Genomic DNA, 16,518 nt, shown 5'->3' with positions numbered 1-16,518 from the left:
CGGGGTCTCCCTGCCCCTCTGCGCCCCGTCCCCGCTCCAGAAACCGCCTCATTGCGGGGGAGGAAACATCCTTGGGCAGCCCCCCGCCCCGGGGCCTGGCTCTCCTGGCGTAGGAGCTCACCGCAACAAGCAGAGCAAAAGTTTTTGGTGTAAACGCCGCTTGTTAGTAGGTGCCGTATTTTCCTAAACCGATGACTGAATTTTAAACCCTAGATGAAGATGACGTGCATAAGTGTGGTCGCTGCCAGTCGGAGTTCACCTCCTTGGAAGAATTTGTGCAACACAAATTACAGAAAGTCTGCCAGCGAGCTCCAGAAGCTTTTGCTGCTGCATCAGCAGGTCTCCTCAACCAAGAAGTACAAAAGGTGACAGCAGGCTTCTCCTCAAGCCATGGCTCAAAATAATTAGGATGCAACGGTCTGTTGGGTTGGAGGGGAGAGAACAGAATACGATGTTTTTAAAGGTAATAAAACCTTTCTGCTAAAATGTTATCTGTTACAGCAGGTCATTCCTTCTGTCGAGGAGTCGATAACTGTTGCTCATATAGTTGTTGAAGCTTCTTCAATAGCAGAGGAAATCGGCAACGCATCAGCTATAGTAGGTGAGCTTCGAGACGCTTGCCTTTGTACCCCTGCTGGGTAGGAACTTGTTTACTCCTCCAGTGTCCTCTTCGGTTTGGTTTTTGTTGTAGCTGCGTATGTGATGCCTTGGTTTTACTGAGCGCTGGGACATGGGATGGAGCATTACCTCAGAGATGCAAGAGAGGCATCCCTAGGCCAGCGTTGCAATTCTCTCCGCATTAATACAAATAAAATTTAAAACTTCACTCCAGAAATTTATACTGCAATAGTGAGAACTTTGCGAAGATCCGTGTTGTAGGTTTAAAGTACCTGTTTCTCCTCCCCACTTCATGAAATGCTGAAACGGTGAATTGCTCTAGTCACGTAAAGCTGTCTTCCATGAAGAACATAAGCGTCCTTGTATCCTTTTCCCAGGTAGTGGGCACATCAAAGAAGTCATTGTTGCAGGAGACCACGTTTTTGAAAACCCAAACGGTCATGTTGATGGAGAAGTCACTGAAGAGCAAGGCAACCCTGATGATCAGGAGCAAGATATTTCCACAGAGCTGATAAAGGTTAAGCTGCTGGTTAACAAAGAAGGGCGATACGTATGTGAATTATGCCAGAAGACATTTAAAACAGTAAGTATCACTTCTACTGTGTTCAGGTTCGTGACTTATTTAGGCTAGCTGTTAACTAAGACACCTCAAGAATCGATAGCAGTGTGCTTCTTTACTGCATGCTACACTTTCAAAAGGGAAGTTCTACTTTCAGAAGGAGTGGTGTTTTTCTTCACAGTTGAAATATAAAATCCTTAACCATTTGGAACACTTTTTAAAACCAAATTCTTTCCGTAGGCCAGCATCCTCAAAGCTCACATGATCACTCACAGCAGCAGAAAGGACTATGAATGTAAACTCTGTGGAACTTCCTTCAGGACAAAAGGGTCTCTGATTCGACACCATCGGCGTCACACTGGTAAGACAGTTCTGCAACTTGTTGCCAGAGTGCGCTGTGTGTGGTTATCCAGCTTCCCTTCCAATGGAATTTATTGCTGCTTTCCATCTTGTGCTGAGCAGAGACCATTGGGCTCCCCGATGTTTGTGAGGCAACGCAGGGTCCTGGGATAAGCACAGTCTGCTCGCTGTAGCAAGCTGAAAGCATTCTTCTAGCAGCCTGTCACACAGAGCTAATACTGGCCGCAGTCAGTTTAATACTGTTGTTTTGATTCTCGTCATTTCCAGATGAAAGACCTTACAAATGCAAGAAATGTGGGAAAAGCTTCCGGGAATCGGGAGCTTTGACTCGGCACCTGAAATCTCTGACACCTTGCACCGAAAAAATTCGCTTCAACGTGAACAAAGAAATCGTAGTCAATAAAGATGATTTGCCAACAGGTCAGTGATGCTGTCAATACCTGCCTTGTGTCTGATAAAACCAAGCATGCTCCCAGCACTTGAACCATAAATTCTTTCTCAGTTACAAAAAAAAACCCCAAAACATTTCTGTGGTATGCAGTTTATATTTTTTATATAGGCAAAAGCAATTTATAGCGCTAAGCTACTAACCTGAAGTGCATGTTGCCAGGCATTGACAATGAAGAATGTTTGAGAATCTGGTACTAAGACGGCTTTAACAGGCACCTCATGTTCTAAGACACCTTTCTGTAGGGCACAGCAAATTGATGGGTGGCAGTATGGGAAGTCATTCATTGTGCTGCTTTTCTTGAAGGATCCTGTAGTTTGAACACGGACACTGTTTCATCAATAGCGAGTGAATCCATTGAGACCTCACCCGTCATTCATCTCGTGACAGATGCAAAAGGCAATGTTCTTCATGAAGTCCATGTCCAAATGCAGGAACTTCCTGTTGTAGATGCAAAATCGCTGGACCAAGACGTGAGTGCTCTTTCTCTTAAATATCCTTCATGTGTTTTATGCAAAGAAGTATTTTACCTCCATGAAGAACATTTTCTTAGGTGTTGATAATAAATCTGTGTGGTGGAAGTAAATGGTTAATTAGCTGCCTTTTCATCTGAGAACACAGAAGGTAAACTCTGCTCTGACCTTGTCTGTCCATCTGCTGCTGCTGAGATTAGCAGCGTGTGTATAGCATACAGCGGGGTATGTAGGGGTCACCACCACATATGGGAAGATACAGAAGGCGAGAGCGTGTTTTTGTTGGCCATTCCCTGCTACGAGACTCTGTGACAGGAGCAAAGAATTATCATCCCTTGGACTATATGTTTTCAGAGTACAGATTCACCTCCTGTTCCTCCCCAGTCCAAGATGATTCCCTTGTTGATCTTTCAACCCTATATCACTGCAGTAGACACCCTAGAAAGAATGACTGTCGTAGCAATGTTGCTGTTAAAAACGCGCTAACTGTGTATTTGCTGTACCAATTACCAGACTGTTTATTCCTTCAGCAGTCGCATCCTGAGGAGCTGCCATGTGAGGGGGAAGGGAACAGTGAGAATCTGCTGAGGCAGGCCATGAGGAATTCTGGTATCGTGATAGAGAGAGTCACTATGGAGGAAGTGCAAAAGCCAGATGAGCCTGCTGTAGCTGCTACAGAAGAACTAGAGAATGAAGTGGTGGAAGCAGAGGAAGAGCCATGTGGGGAGCAGTGTGTTGAAGTCGAACAAGCGGAGTCTGTATGCTTCTATTCCGTAACTAGATTAACTTTTTAATCTTCTGTACCTGCACTTAGTTGTGGGCAGCACTGTTAGCCTTGCCACCCCGCACGTTACCCTCAGCGCATCCCTCCGTGTGCCTGGGTCTTTGTGTTACGTTTTTCACACATGCTTTAGGTGTGGTGTTAGTGTGCTTGTGTGCACGCTCTCTTTCTCTCTCCTGTTAACAATATAAATATTTCTCATCAAAGCTGGAGTATTTAACTGGGAATGTTGTTAGCAATGCTTACTGTACACACTAGACTAGTACAAAAATATTTATGTTGTACTATTTTTCTTTCCAACAGACAGATGCAGAAAGAACAAATGGGTACAAAAGTTATGTTTGCCCTCACTGTAATGAAGCCTTCAGTGAAGCTACTTCCCTCGAAACACACATCAAAGGTCATTTAGGTAAAGTTCTGCTTGTGCCATTATCTAAAGTGCACTGTGTCTTACTATGATCTTAAGCATAGTACAGCTTGCTTTGTTTCATATTCCTTGCCTTTACATGGCCATTAGCCATGCAGAATCAATGATGCTTAACATACGAATATGAAAAGGTTGACTTTGGTTGATCTCTAGAATAGAGGGTAAAAGAGATATTAAAAAAAAGTTTCCCTGTCTCAGGGCCTGCACTGCATCCTTGAAAGCAGAATTTTGTGAAGAGGCCAATGAAAAGGTTAGCGAGGCAGAACAGGTTGATAGGCTGGAGCTGCTGCTTGAAAGGCACCAAAGGCCCTAAGAGCAACATTGCAGCAGAATTCACGTATGAATGAGACAAAGCCCATAACACAGTTGAAAAAATAATTTCGTTCCTTCTCCAGGTTAAACTTTTTGTAAGGATTTTGCTACAGCACATACTAGATCCTTTTCTGGAAAGGGCTAAAGTGCAGCAGAGGGCCATGCAGTTAGCAGGGTGATGGGATTTTTCCTGCCTTTGGCTGGTGTTTGGCGATGGGCCTGCGTGACCTCCTCAGGCATCAGTTAGCCGTCATCTTCACAGATGGCAGCACTAGCAACTGGCTCAAAACAAGCCTTGCTTCATGTAAGATATGAAGGGAGTAACAACACCATTTTCATTACCCTGATAATGATGACATGAGCTACTGCTGGTGGGTACCAGTGCCTTGTTTTCTTTCTGTGTAGTGGCAGGGAATGCCGCTTCCTCTGACACTGTATAGCAGTGCCGTTTGGGTGCAGTAACATCTGCAGAATTTTCCTACTTTGCCTACGGCTGGTTGTCCTATATCAACCATGTGTTCTCTCTTTCTAGATTACAAGCCTTTTAAGTGTGAGGAGTGTGGCAAAGAGTTCACAAAGGGCTATCTACTAAAAAAGCATCAAGAAGTGCACGTGAATGAACGGCGTTTCCGCTGTGGAGAGTGTGGCAAGCTCTACAAGACCATTGCACACGTGAAGGGGCATCGAAGAGTGCATTCTGATGAGCGGCCGTATTCCTGTCCGAAGTGTGGCAAGCGGTACAAGACGAAGGTGTGCCTCCCTCACAACAGCTTGCCTTCAGTTTTTACTTTCCAGAGCCAGGGTTTGGGAGATGTTAGAAGGCTTTGCTCCTGAAAGAACAAATGTCAGCTCACCTACCTCTTACATGATCTGAAGCTCCAGAAGGAGCTTTTGCTTTAGTGGGGAAAAAGAGGGATAGTCTTAACAAAACCTTCACGTTTGTGAAGAAAATGTTCGTGTGTGGAAAAAATTACAAGTCTTTATTGTGTCTTACATGAGAAGAAGTCCTCAAAGATGTTGACTTTTACCCTGAAACCTAAAATACTGCTTGCCTGAGTTTGTTCCCTTTAGCTGCCCTTCTTTTGCTTCTCTCTTTGTACAGAATGCCCAGCAAGTTCATTTTCGTACGCACTTAGAAGATAAGCCTTACGTCTGTCAGTACTGCAGTCGGGGCTTTCGGGAAAAGGGCTCGCTGGTCCGCCACATCCGCCATCACACGGGGGAAAAGCCTTTCAAGTGTTACAAGTGCGGGCGGGGGTTTGCAGAGCACGGCACTCTCAACAGGCACTTAAAAACCAAAGGTGAGATGGCAAAGCTTGTCTGCGTCAGGGTGGGGGTGTGTGTGGTGTTCTAGGATTTGGCTTGGACAAGCTGCTTTTTGGCTGAATGGTAATGATTTTTCAGAGTGGATCTAATGACCTTCGTCCCAAGGCTATTTGTTTATCTGCATCTTGGTTGCATCAGAAGGAGATGTATTATTATTTTTTTTCATCTATATTAATGAATATTTCTACTGTCATCTTTCTCACAAAAAATTATGCTGAACAAACAGCCATAAAACAGTTCTAATATAAAATCTAGATCATCTAAATAAAGAGAAAGATAACCAAGACCAGTATTTGCATTAAGAATCTAACTGCAGGAGTGCTGTGGGATCCCTGCTCCAAACTCTGGCTTAAGTGGTCTCTGCAATGTCACCACTGCCTTAAGTGAGGAAGACAGACCTTGTACCATACAAGAGTCTACCCCAAATTGTGAAGTGGTTCTGTTCCAAGGCTATACACAAAGAGGGAGAAAATTAACGTTTTCGCCAAGTAATGCCAGAGAGAGCTTGATTTCTGCATTGGGGAAGAGGTGAGAAGACTGTAAAACTTAGGATGTGTCACATGTTGTTCTGGTTAAACTTGCCAATTGGTTTTTTGGGCATTAAATTTGTACTAATTTTGGGGGGTTATGAAATCCTGTAAAAACACAAAGTGTGAATGTTCTGCAAGGAAAATGTCTTAAGCAGAGTAAGTTCTCACACATAATCTTGTTTGATTGGATTAGTTGTACTGGACCTGCTGGTCCTTCAGCTCCTAAGCACAGATTTTTAAGCTTCTTCAGGTAGTGATGATGATGTATTGAGATTGTAAAGGACAATACAAGTTTACTAGAGGGGAAAAAAAAAAAAGTTTCCTAGGTAGATACTGAAATGTAATGCATAAGCAGAAAAGATACACAACTTGAAGTATACCAAAGGTCTTACTGTATATTCTTCTCATACAGCTTTTGAAATCCTATATGGTTTTACACTTCTGAATTTAGTTGTATATTTTTTTGAAATTGCACTGGACAATGGCTCTGCTCGAGGCTCAGCTCTGTTGTCTGGCATTACATAGGCCTCTTCTAGGCCATTACTTGGCGTGTCTTGATAGGATCAGAGCCTGTTGTCTGACTGCTGGTCGCCTGTCAGTGGCATCCCGTTAAAGGGGTCTCGTTTGTGCTGCATAGAATTTTCCAGGTACTCCTGTCTTTGAGATAGTTATGAAAAATAATGTTTTTCTGGCATGTTTGGAATACCATTCAGGTGGCTGCCTCCTTGCTTTGAAAGAGGTGGAAGAAGTGATGGTGTCTGAGGAAAGTCAGTCAGCTGACAACTTAGCTGCAACAGTCATTTCTGAAGATCCTCACACTGTTTTGGTAGAGTTTTCTTCAGTGGTGGCGGACACTCAGGAATACATCATTGAGGTAAGAAGTGGGGCAAACAGCCTTCTCATTCTGAAATTAGCATGGTATTCTGTCAGTAAAAACTGCAGCTGTGGGTGTTCCTTGTCTAGGCTTTTGGTAGAAGGTAAAACAGGATCTATCCCATGTACCCCTGCCTGCATGACCCTAGGAATAAGTAGGATTAATCTTGTTCAGAAGGGGAGCACTGGGAGCCTACTTCACCACGCCTCTGAAGTCCTGCACGTAATGTAGGCAGGAAATTGAGAAGCAGGGAAGACTTACAGTAGTTCATCAGGAGGCTGAGACCGAGAACTGACTGTACCAGATTTTATTTCCTAGCAAACTTGCTTCAGCTTTCCCATAACTTTTACCTAGTCTTTTTTCCCATTTCTGTTCATCTTATTTTGTCTGAAATAATCTCTGGTGTTTTTAACTGGCTGTGGCTACCGAAAGCAATAAATTACACAGTACTCATGACAGTACACAGACAGTACACAGCCAGTACTCATGCGTGTAGAGTAACACAATTCATTTATTGAGTCGCTTTAATGCTGCCATACTTAACATTTCTCCTGTTGGTAACAGCCACAAAATCTGCCAGTTGGCTGAGTCCTGCTGAGAGAGGCTATTTTCTTTCAGTTATTTGTGAGCACTTTGCATTACTTTTAAGTAGGCTCACAATAATGAGATTTGGAGGGAATTTCAAGGAGGAGTTGTCTTTAGAGTAGCTACTGCATCGTGGGGGCAAAAGAAAGACTTTTGTAAAGGATCTTAGTGTCTTATACTTCGGTAATAGAAGTTTTTTTGTAATAATCTAAAAAGGGCATCATCATATTTTGTCTTTCAAGACTGCTTCCGAAGACATGGAGACCAGTGAAGCTACTGAAATAATAGAGGGAACAAGACATGAGGTAAAGCAGCCACATAAACCATTGTTTTGGGGACTTGCCATAGATGAAATGAATGACTTTTAGTGTCTAAAAGTCATGTGAAATAAACCCAGCTTCAAATAATTAATTTACATACCTCTGTCATTGTGCATACCTGCCTGTATAAAAGCATAATACTGGTCATACCAGGTTTGACTGAGCTCTGTTAACCCCAGATCCTCTCAGCGGTGGTTGCTAGTGACTTGTATGTCTTTGCACAGGACAGCATAGCTGCCAGCTAAGTAGAATTGTGCAATAACACTTCACCCTTAAGGAAATGATCCTCTTAAGGCATTCCTTAATGCTAGAAAAAACGGTTGCTGCAAAGTCAGAGACTGACTAGGATCTTGACTTGCAGTCAGTTGGTTTAAATGTCTGGGCGTTCATTGTTACAATTCTTCTATAAACAGTAGTTTGACTTTCTGTAGAAGTAACTTGCTGGCGAAACATCTTTAGCAATGGTGTGACACGTTCTAGGAGTCTGCTGTTCTCGGGGTGATAAGAACTTCAGTGAACAGCTGGAGGAAATTGGAATTAAAAGCTGCTTGTTGTACTGCCCTGCTGTCACCCAGCACTGTTTATGGTGATGGTAACTGTCTGTACTTATAACAGCGTACAACACACCGAGAAATAACGTGGCCTCTTTTCTCTTCATGTAGGTCGACAGCCACATTATGAAGGTTGTGCAACAAATAGTAAATCAAGCAAACTCTGGTCACCAGATCATTGTACAGAACGTCACTGTGGCAGAAAACTCTGAAGTAACCACAGATGCTGCAGACACCATCACCATCGCGACCCCCGAAAGCCTTACAGAGCAGGTCGCTATGACACTGGCTTCCGCCATCGGAGAAGGAGCAGTGCTGACTACGGAGGGTAGCATTGAGACCGAAGAAGCAACGGTGACGATGGTGGCATCCGAGGACATTGAAATAATGGAACATGCAGGAGAGTTTGTGATCGCCTCCCAGGAGGGGGAGGTGGAAGTCCAGACTGTGATTGTGTAATGATCAGCATGCAGCTAGTGACAGATGTTAATGCAAAACTATTTTTCTCCAGTTTGGGGAATTTGATCAGTCCTAAGTTTGCCATTATAATTGTTCAGAGAGCAAGGGAGAGAATGCTTCTGTAGGTAAGTGGCTTAACAGGATGGTACAATCCCAAGATGTTTTCTGTTTAAAATGGAAATAACAGTAGTTAAAAACCTCCACGTGGTTATACTGTGGAAGTGATTGATATGCCATATTTGACAGTCTCAGTATTTTGTACAGCTGCCTCAAATAAAGGAAGATCCTTTGCGAAGCATTTACCTCTGACCACAGGACAGTAGTGTTCTGGTGTTTAGATTTAAAAGGATTCAGAAAGTGAAGTAAGTATGTAAGGTCTCATAAGAGACCACTTAATCATATGCATTTAAAACAAACCAAGAAAACCAAACCTGAGGAGTTCTGGTGTGCATTCACCACCACTCAAAAACTTTCATGCCTTTAACCTTGCTACTTTAGTCCTCCTGATGCATGGTACTGCAGTATTTTATTTTATATCCTGGACAAGTAGCCTTATGTACTGGTCTATGAAAGAATGCATCATTGTACCCTTGTAATGCCAGACAGGCTACTCTGAGAGCTAGTCTGTTGGTATGTAAAGCCATATTGTATAAGATTTAAAAAAAAACCAACACAACCATATATGGATTTTTAATTACATATTGTACAGATTTGGCATGTAAATAAATACATTTTTTTAAATAAAATTATTTAAAGTTCTTACTGTATTTTTCCAATTTCTGCTCTATTATCACTCAGAGAATTTCTGTAAGGAGAAAAGGGCCAAAGAAACCTTCATCGCTGGGTGAGTCAAACGTGCTGTTTTTCCTTAAACAAACGCATGCAAGCCTCTGAAAGCAGCCAGTACATCTATGCTTTGGAGATCTTTCAAGTGATCTCTGGTTAGAGGGATTTCAGAAGGTTACTTGCATAGCTCTAAGTTTACTTTGGCCTTCCACCGCTAAGGCAGAGGGTTTTCTGGAGGGACGCTGATGAAGTGCCTTTCAGTGTTCACCTAGAGAACCCCTGTACGGAAGTGGGGGACCATGTTACTGCTGTGCTTTTGAAGTGGCCTGTTCAGTGACTGCAGGGGGGAACCCTAGGAACAGCCTGAAAACCTCTAACTTTCCCTGCGGCAAAATGCCCAAAATACAAAGAAATGCCTAAGACATGGTTGAGATTCGCCTGTGAACAGATATATCGAACAATGGAATAAAGATAAGAAATGCCAGAAGGATTAAGTCTGTAATCTGCCAGGACCTGTATGTCCAGAGCTTAGTATCAAATTTCTGATGCCCTTTTCAGGACGCTGAACTTCTGTCCAGAAGTCCACCATTTTCATGACTCTATGGCTGAAACAGCATCTTATTTGAATGAGCTGAAAACAGGTATCAAGAGACTCGGCAGGTAGGAGAAGTAGCTCTTTTAGTAGTTTCCTTTCTGAAATTAAGGTGCTCCATGCTAGTACAAGTTTGCAGTAGAACATGCCAGTAATCGGGGTTTTTCAGCTAAATACATCCAACCTATTTTACACATTGTTAACATTAATGGGTTAATCATTTACCAAACAAAGGTACTCACAAAAAGATGAAGCTTCTTCAAAGTTCACAGCAGCTCTTTGTTAGCAGTTTCCCTTGCAAGTGCATGCACAGAGGAAAAGATTCACTTCAGTAAGATGGACCAAACTTGCCTCTCCATACCAGCAAATTCACTGCTGGTCCCTCTAACGAGGAGACAAGAGGACTAAGCTTAACCTCAGAGATCTCACCAAGTGAAGTATCTTAACTAGTGCTCTGCTGAGGCATTGTTAATCAGAAAACTGCAGTCAGCTATGAGTTACTGCTTTCCTGCCAGGGACAAAAAGGTGAATAACTGACAAATAGGTGCCACTTCCACATGTGTGGCATTGCTATTTTCCTGTAAAGTCTCCTGCAGTAAGACCTAATATGTACCAAAGTAACTTAGAAACTCAGTTTGCCTACTATACAGTGGTATATATTATGCAGCACACAAAACAGTAACCATTAAAAAAAAATAATTCATCTGTGTTTCTTAGCTGAACTTAACTCTAGTCCAGCTTGCTTCTGTACTGTGGTTGTAAGAGGCCACTCTCACAACTGCTATGAGTTAGTGTTACAGATAAACTTGGAAGAATTCTAGTTTTTTGAAGATGGATCAGCTTTATGAAAACATAGTTTCCAATTGCTTAATTGAAATACAGTAATCTTTTTACAGAAGTTGTTTGGGGCGTCAAAGCACACTGCTGAAATAAAGTATTACAAAAAGTTTAAAAATGCACTTACAAAGAATAATATCTTCATGTTTTCTTCTTTCTTTCCAAAACCGTAGGAGGCTTAAAGATTTCCTTTAAATTCAACCAGACTCCTTTAGAATAAATGTTTTTGTAGACAACTTGTCTGCCATGAGGCTGCAGTGTTAGATGGTGGGAACACCCATATCTCCTGGATTTATACCATTCATTGGAAGTTTGGTTGGTTAAGACCAAATATAGATTGAAGCAGCAGTATGCAGCCAGTACGAGTGTGAGGAGAATAACAAAACCAAGCATGAAGACAATCCTAGGAAAAGTCAAGAAAAGGTGCTGCAAAGAAAGAAAATGATGGCTTAGTTAAAAAGTTGGAGCATTAAATCATGGGGAAGCATGTGACCACTGCAACGCGCCAGCTGAAATGCACAGCCATACACACATGTAACTCTGCGGCCCCAGAAACAAGGTCATAGCCCTATCCCCCATCCAGCTCCGCGAAGGTCTGTTCCCGACTGAATCCTTTAAGTAGAGCATGAAGATTTCCACAAATTTATTTCCTTGCAAGCCTCGCTAATATGCAGGGGTATTTTCTACACCCGTCTATCTCTGAATGTTTGTATTTCATAGGGGAGCTTTGCTTGTTTGTTTTTTGTTGTTTTTTTAATTTAAAAAGTCATTAATGCAAATCATCTGAAAACTAACTGCCACACGAGAAGGCTACAATCTGGTACAACTTCAGGTTTTGCTGACATGATACAGTTGAAGCAGCTCTTTTCTGAGTTAAATTCCAATACTGGGGAGTGGTAATGGTACCTCTCAAACATGAGCAAACACTCCCTGACCAAGATCCCTTTGCAAGAGTCCAAGGCTGAAACATCTGTTGTCTAGGATGGGGAAAAGATAAAGCATTTACTACTTATCACCTCACTGCCATACTGCAGAAAGGGATTGAAATGCAAATGACTCAAGTGCTAGAGGCTCAAAGTCATCCTTTGCTTGTATGTGAGAGAAAACACTCAAGTATCTAAATTCCAGGGTAGTAGGGTCCTGCTTTACCATCTCTGTGAAGATACCTCAAGGACTGTCAACTGTTTCCTAAACGTTAGGTACAGGGGATGGTCGCTGGAATGTAAAGTCATTCCTTCTGAACCAGGTCTGCTGAGTGAAAGCAGCCTGGAGACAGAAATAAAAAAAATGGGGGAGTGGAATGAAGTGCTGTGAGAAAAATCCCGTATTTGTAAAGTATTCTGCAATGGCAGTTTTCTAAACTTAATTAGCTGTGTAAAGTTGGTAAAAACACTGCAGTCTGTCCACATCCTGCCTGTGAGAACAGGTGGACCGACAACATTCCTGAAAGCAAAGACTGAGGTAAACCCAGACAGCATAAACTTACCTGAATGAGAAAGAGAATCTCAACAGCACGCTCTTGTCCTCGGTCATCAACGTAACTCCCATGCATCATATTTGACAGCAGCACCACTTGGATGAGAAATGCTGCTGTGATGATTGCAATGGTTGCAGCCATGGCAGTCAGTGTGAGGAGGTAAAGGAAGAAATACTTTGCATTGAAGGCACCAATGCAGTTGTTGACCCACACACAGTGGTGATCAAAACGATGTACACAGACGCTGCAGAAACCTGATGAGGAGTGAGTGACAAGACAGTTGTCACTTGTTTTTTCAGTAATCGATTTTTACACAGTTTAGGATAGTCTTTCATCTGAGAAAATCTTAAAATTATAGTCATGATTTAGCTGATAGCTTTTTAAGCAAATACATTAATTTCAACTGCATATCATACACCCCCTACACTAAAAACAGACATGTATCTCATTTCCTCTTTTATTCATCAAGACTGCAGCTCAGAGACTTCGGTTTCTCTGACAGTACCGCCTAGCAAAGCATATGAAAGGTAGAGATTGTAGCTCCCAGCTTTATTTTAGATTGTAACAGCAAATTCTGCAAGAGAAACACAAAATCCTGAACCCAGGTCTTGACAGGTGATCAATTTTCATTTAATGTCTAGATGCTAAATAGCTTGCCTGTTCTTGACCCAGAACGATACCCTTGGAACTGGTAATTTCTGCAAGAAGAAATAGTAGCAAAACAGTTCTATGGATGGGCAAAGGGCAGCTGTGATCTGGGAGCCCAGAGAAATAAACAAAATCCTGTGTGCACCGAGCTGGGTAACAGAACAGATGTAGTGTGGACTGCAGTTATTGATGGGAAATTAATGTGAGAAAGTATTACTGTTACACTTATCAAGGAAGTTAAGATTCTTACTGCAATGTTTTGATCTGGCTGGCTTCTCCATCTTGCATGTAGGACACACGATGCCTTTCTGAAATAATACACCATCATATGCATAAATCTTAATCAATGATGCATGATTTGATTTTGTTACTATACCTGTGAAAGAAAAGAGAAAAATAGTAAAGGTAATGGTGTTTGTAACATTTTTTTTAGGTTCTGTTTTCAAACAGCTACAGCTCACAATCAGCAGGAGCTTACCAGGATTGGCCCGGGAGCAGAGAATGAAGTAGCCCATGTTCCCAGCCAGCAGCAGGTAGGGCAGCAGCAGGAGGAGGAGGTGGAACTGCAGCTCCCAGCAGTAAACAAACACTTCCCATGTGTATTCCCCATACACTGCAGCTTGCAAGGCTATGTGCAGGACAACAAACAAACAGCTTCTGTAACAGAAAGGGGAGGGTCTTTTTAGTACTCAGCATCCTGATTAACAGGTCAAGTACACTCAGAGGTGATCAGCAAAGACTTTCCAAATGCAAGGAGACACCTCTTTTAGGTTTTCAGGCCAGCGTGGATTGCATATTAATAGTGTTTTCTCCACCCAAAGGCTTATGCTTCTCTTCTTCCCACATACACTCCTTTAAAGATGCCAGCTAAATTCACTTCCATTATTGGCATGTCCTTTGAATTTTTTTCCCCATCAGTAGAGTCACGTACAGTCTCATAATCCCTTGGTGCTGACAAAATATGCCACAGCAATAGGCCACAAAACATTCTGCCAGAAGGCATCTGTTGTGTGCTGCTCTGAAAGCAAGGAAAACCCCAGTGAAAGGTAATCTTAAAAAAACTGTAAGAATATATAAGCAGCTGTTACGAAATAAGCGTGGCAGGAGGTCAGCAATGGCCAACACTAGTTCCAACCTGTCAGCAGACTGCAGCTGTGCGAGGCATGTTGCACAACCATTTGGTGTGCAGGTGTGTTTGGGATGCATCATACTGAGCAACAACTTTCAGCAGCCTGGCAAACAGATACTCAGATAAGCCACACATTAGGAGAGCAATGTTGACTTACTACAGGTTTCTGCATTATAAATCAGTTTGCTGGGCTCCTACTACGAGTTTGAAATAACTAGTAATGTGTATTTCATTACAGCATCAAGCCCATTGCAGATGAGCTCTCCTCTATTGCTCTCTCCTACACCATTTCTGTGTGCAATCCAGCAGGATCCTGCGGAGTCTCCTCTCAACTGCAGGGCTACAATAAGACACCCTCTAGTGCTGCGCCTCACTGGACATCTGCATGAACCGAAAAATCTCTCGCTTGAATGAGGCGATGCAGTCGAAGGGTGTGCGTGGAGGATCAAAGTGCCTCCAGCGCACAGCATAATCTACCAATGACAACTACACCAAGCTCATCAGATAATTGCTCTGTTGCTGACTGCACGTTTGACAGTGTAACCGCTCTCTCTTGGGCTGCATTAACAGCAGGGAGTCTGCACAGCAGGCAGCAAAACAACTGCAGCGCACATTCAACAGCTGTAGATGTTAACGCCCCTGAAGTGTTGTCATCCTGGAGTTAGTTGCTGCCCCCACAGGAAAGGTATTTAAATATTTTCTGAAGCAGATCCTAAAGCACCAAAGTTTACAGGACACTACAAAATTCACCTTAATACAGCAGGCTGCACATTGGCAGCTGTGCAGCTTCCCCTTGAGCCACCTGGATATCCAAGCTGCTGGACTAGGACTAATGGGATTTGAAGGAGAGGATGGGGATCACTAGCTCTGTCTACACTCAATCTGCAGCTGCCAGGGAATCTGTTGTAATTCTCGTGTGGATGCAACCTCCCACCAGTGTGACCAACATCTGTTACACTGGAAGCTACTGAGCCACATTGTCTTTATTTGTCAATATGTTCAAATATTTCAGGGTACCATCTTCTACACAACAAGCAAGAAACAGAAAGACAACAGTATGGCAAACCTTAAAGGGAGTCTGTAATCCCCGACAAGCACTCCTAATGAAGACAGAATATTTAAGGATAATACTGAAAGCTCTGATGATGGCAGGAGGTTACCCATAGTAACCAGAAATACTAGTAAAAGAACGTCAAAAGCATTAAAAAAAAAAAAAGTACAATACCTTGTGTGGAAGAGCCTGTGAAGTGCCCTCTGTGTCACCCTCTGGAACCGTGTGGGGATTACAAATGACAATACCTGAAGCAAATGAAAACACTGTGTTATCTGAATTGCGCATTGCTTCTGCCTTGTGGAAAGTTCAAATAAAAATACAAGTCACCTAATTCCTCAGTTACATATCTGTAGTTGTATCACTGGGGAGGAAGCTAATTTTCACGGGCCTCTGAGCTCCTAAGAATATAGGCAGGCATGTTGCTGGGGTTTTCAAAATGGGAATGAGGTTCTATATTCTTGGGAGCCCAGTAGACACAAACAAATGTATCTGGGTTAAGGTGCGAAAGTTGTAAGAAGCTTATATTGGGTTATAGACTGGGTAACTGGTTAAGCAGGTGATAGAACTGAGCAATTTCTGAACTACAAATGCTTCATCAGGACATCTGAGAGATGCAGGCAGAGATAAGCAAAGGGATAAAGCCCACTATCCTCCGGAAAAAGGAAAAAAACCCCACAACCCAACCAAAAAAACAAAGAACCCCCACCAAAACCGAAAAATCCACAGTTCCTTCAACTACAGTTATGATCCAGTCTGATAAAACTATGTCTATCTAACTGCCGTTTCAAAAACACAATGAAGAAGAAAACTGCCCATCTTCATTCAGTGAAAACCTCAGCAACAGTCTGTGACTGCGGAATTGTTTGACTCTGTTCTTCAGAAGATGACAAATCTCTATAGCAACACGCTGCTCCATCAGTGGTGGAGGAATTGGAGCAGCTGAGCCTATTTCTAGCTGACATGGAAAGAAAATATGCAGTGAGAGCTTCTTGTCTCAGATGTGAAAGACCAGAAGGCAAAAAGCATATGTAAAGTTGAGAAGATGTTAAATATTTTTAACTGGTACGCCTCATATCAGCAGTTCAAGTGACAAGTTTTTCTAAATGTGTACTGCAATAGGAAACACATTAATTAGACAGAAAAGCAACCTGCATGCAATTGCAAAATTCAAATTTAAATTACCTGTTTGTGTGTTAGTACAGCCTAACATTACATTCAACGTCCATTATTCCCCCACATAAAGTACAGCAGCCCCCTGTGTTTTAGCCATTCCTCACGCCAAAGCAAAAGGCTCTTACAAATACGATTTGTGCTTGCAGTGAGGACAAAAGTAGGAGAGAATGAGAAGACCTGTACAATGAATACAACCACC

The 16,518-nt window shown here is 42.5% G+C and overlaps 2 protein-coding genes across 2 annotated transcripts in view; one reads left to right on the top strand and one right to left on the bottom strand.

The window, feature by feature from the left end:
• Positions 1-213: 213 nt before the first annotated feature.
• On the top strand, positions 214-9,384 carry E4F1 (E4F transcription factor 1; the record flags this gene model as incomplete). Its single annotated transcript, XM_010282942.1, has 13 exons — positions 214-365; positions 505-601; positions 996-1,201; positions 1,418-1,538; positions 1,805-1,957; positions 2,292-2,458; positions 2,989-3,216; positions 3,543-3,648; positions 4,511-4,728; positions 5,081-5,279; positions 6,548-6,708; positions 7,536-7,598; positions 8,276-9,384. Coding segments are annotated over 13 exons (2,219 nt in total), but the record flags the coding sequence as incomplete, so codon positions are not given.
• Positions 9,385-10,979: 1,595 nt separating this feature from the next.
• The window catches only part of ZDHHC4 (zinc finger, DHHC-type containing 4), a 7,406-nt gene continuing 1,867 nt past the window's right edge, over positions 10,980-16,518 (bottom strand). The window contains exons 2-6 of the mRNA XM_010282941.1: positions 15,318-15,391; positions 13,442-13,620; positions 13,214-13,339; positions 12,325-12,569; positions 10,980-11,264 (exon numbers count right to left, since the gene is read on the bottom strand). Coding sequence (XP_010281243.1) covers positions 10,980-11,264; positions 12,325-12,569; positions 13,214-13,339; positions 13,442-13,620; positions 15,318-15,391 — 909 coding nt within the window. The remainder of the gene's footprint in view (positions 11,265-12,324; positions 12,570-13,213; positions 13,340-13,441; positions 13,621-15,317; positions 15,392-16,518) is intronic.

The sequence above is a fragment of the Phaethon lepturus genome, unplaced genomic scaffold, assembly GCF_000687285.1.
Source record: "Phaethon lepturus isolate BGI_N335 unplaced genomic scaffold, ASM68728v1 scaffold28592, whole genome shotgun sequence".
Taxonomy (NCBI): domain Eukaryota; kingdom Metazoa; phylum Chordata; class Aves; order Phaethontiformes; family Phaethontidae; genus Phaethon; species Phaethon lepturus.
This window is presented reverse-complemented; position numbering and strand designations above follow the sequence as displayed.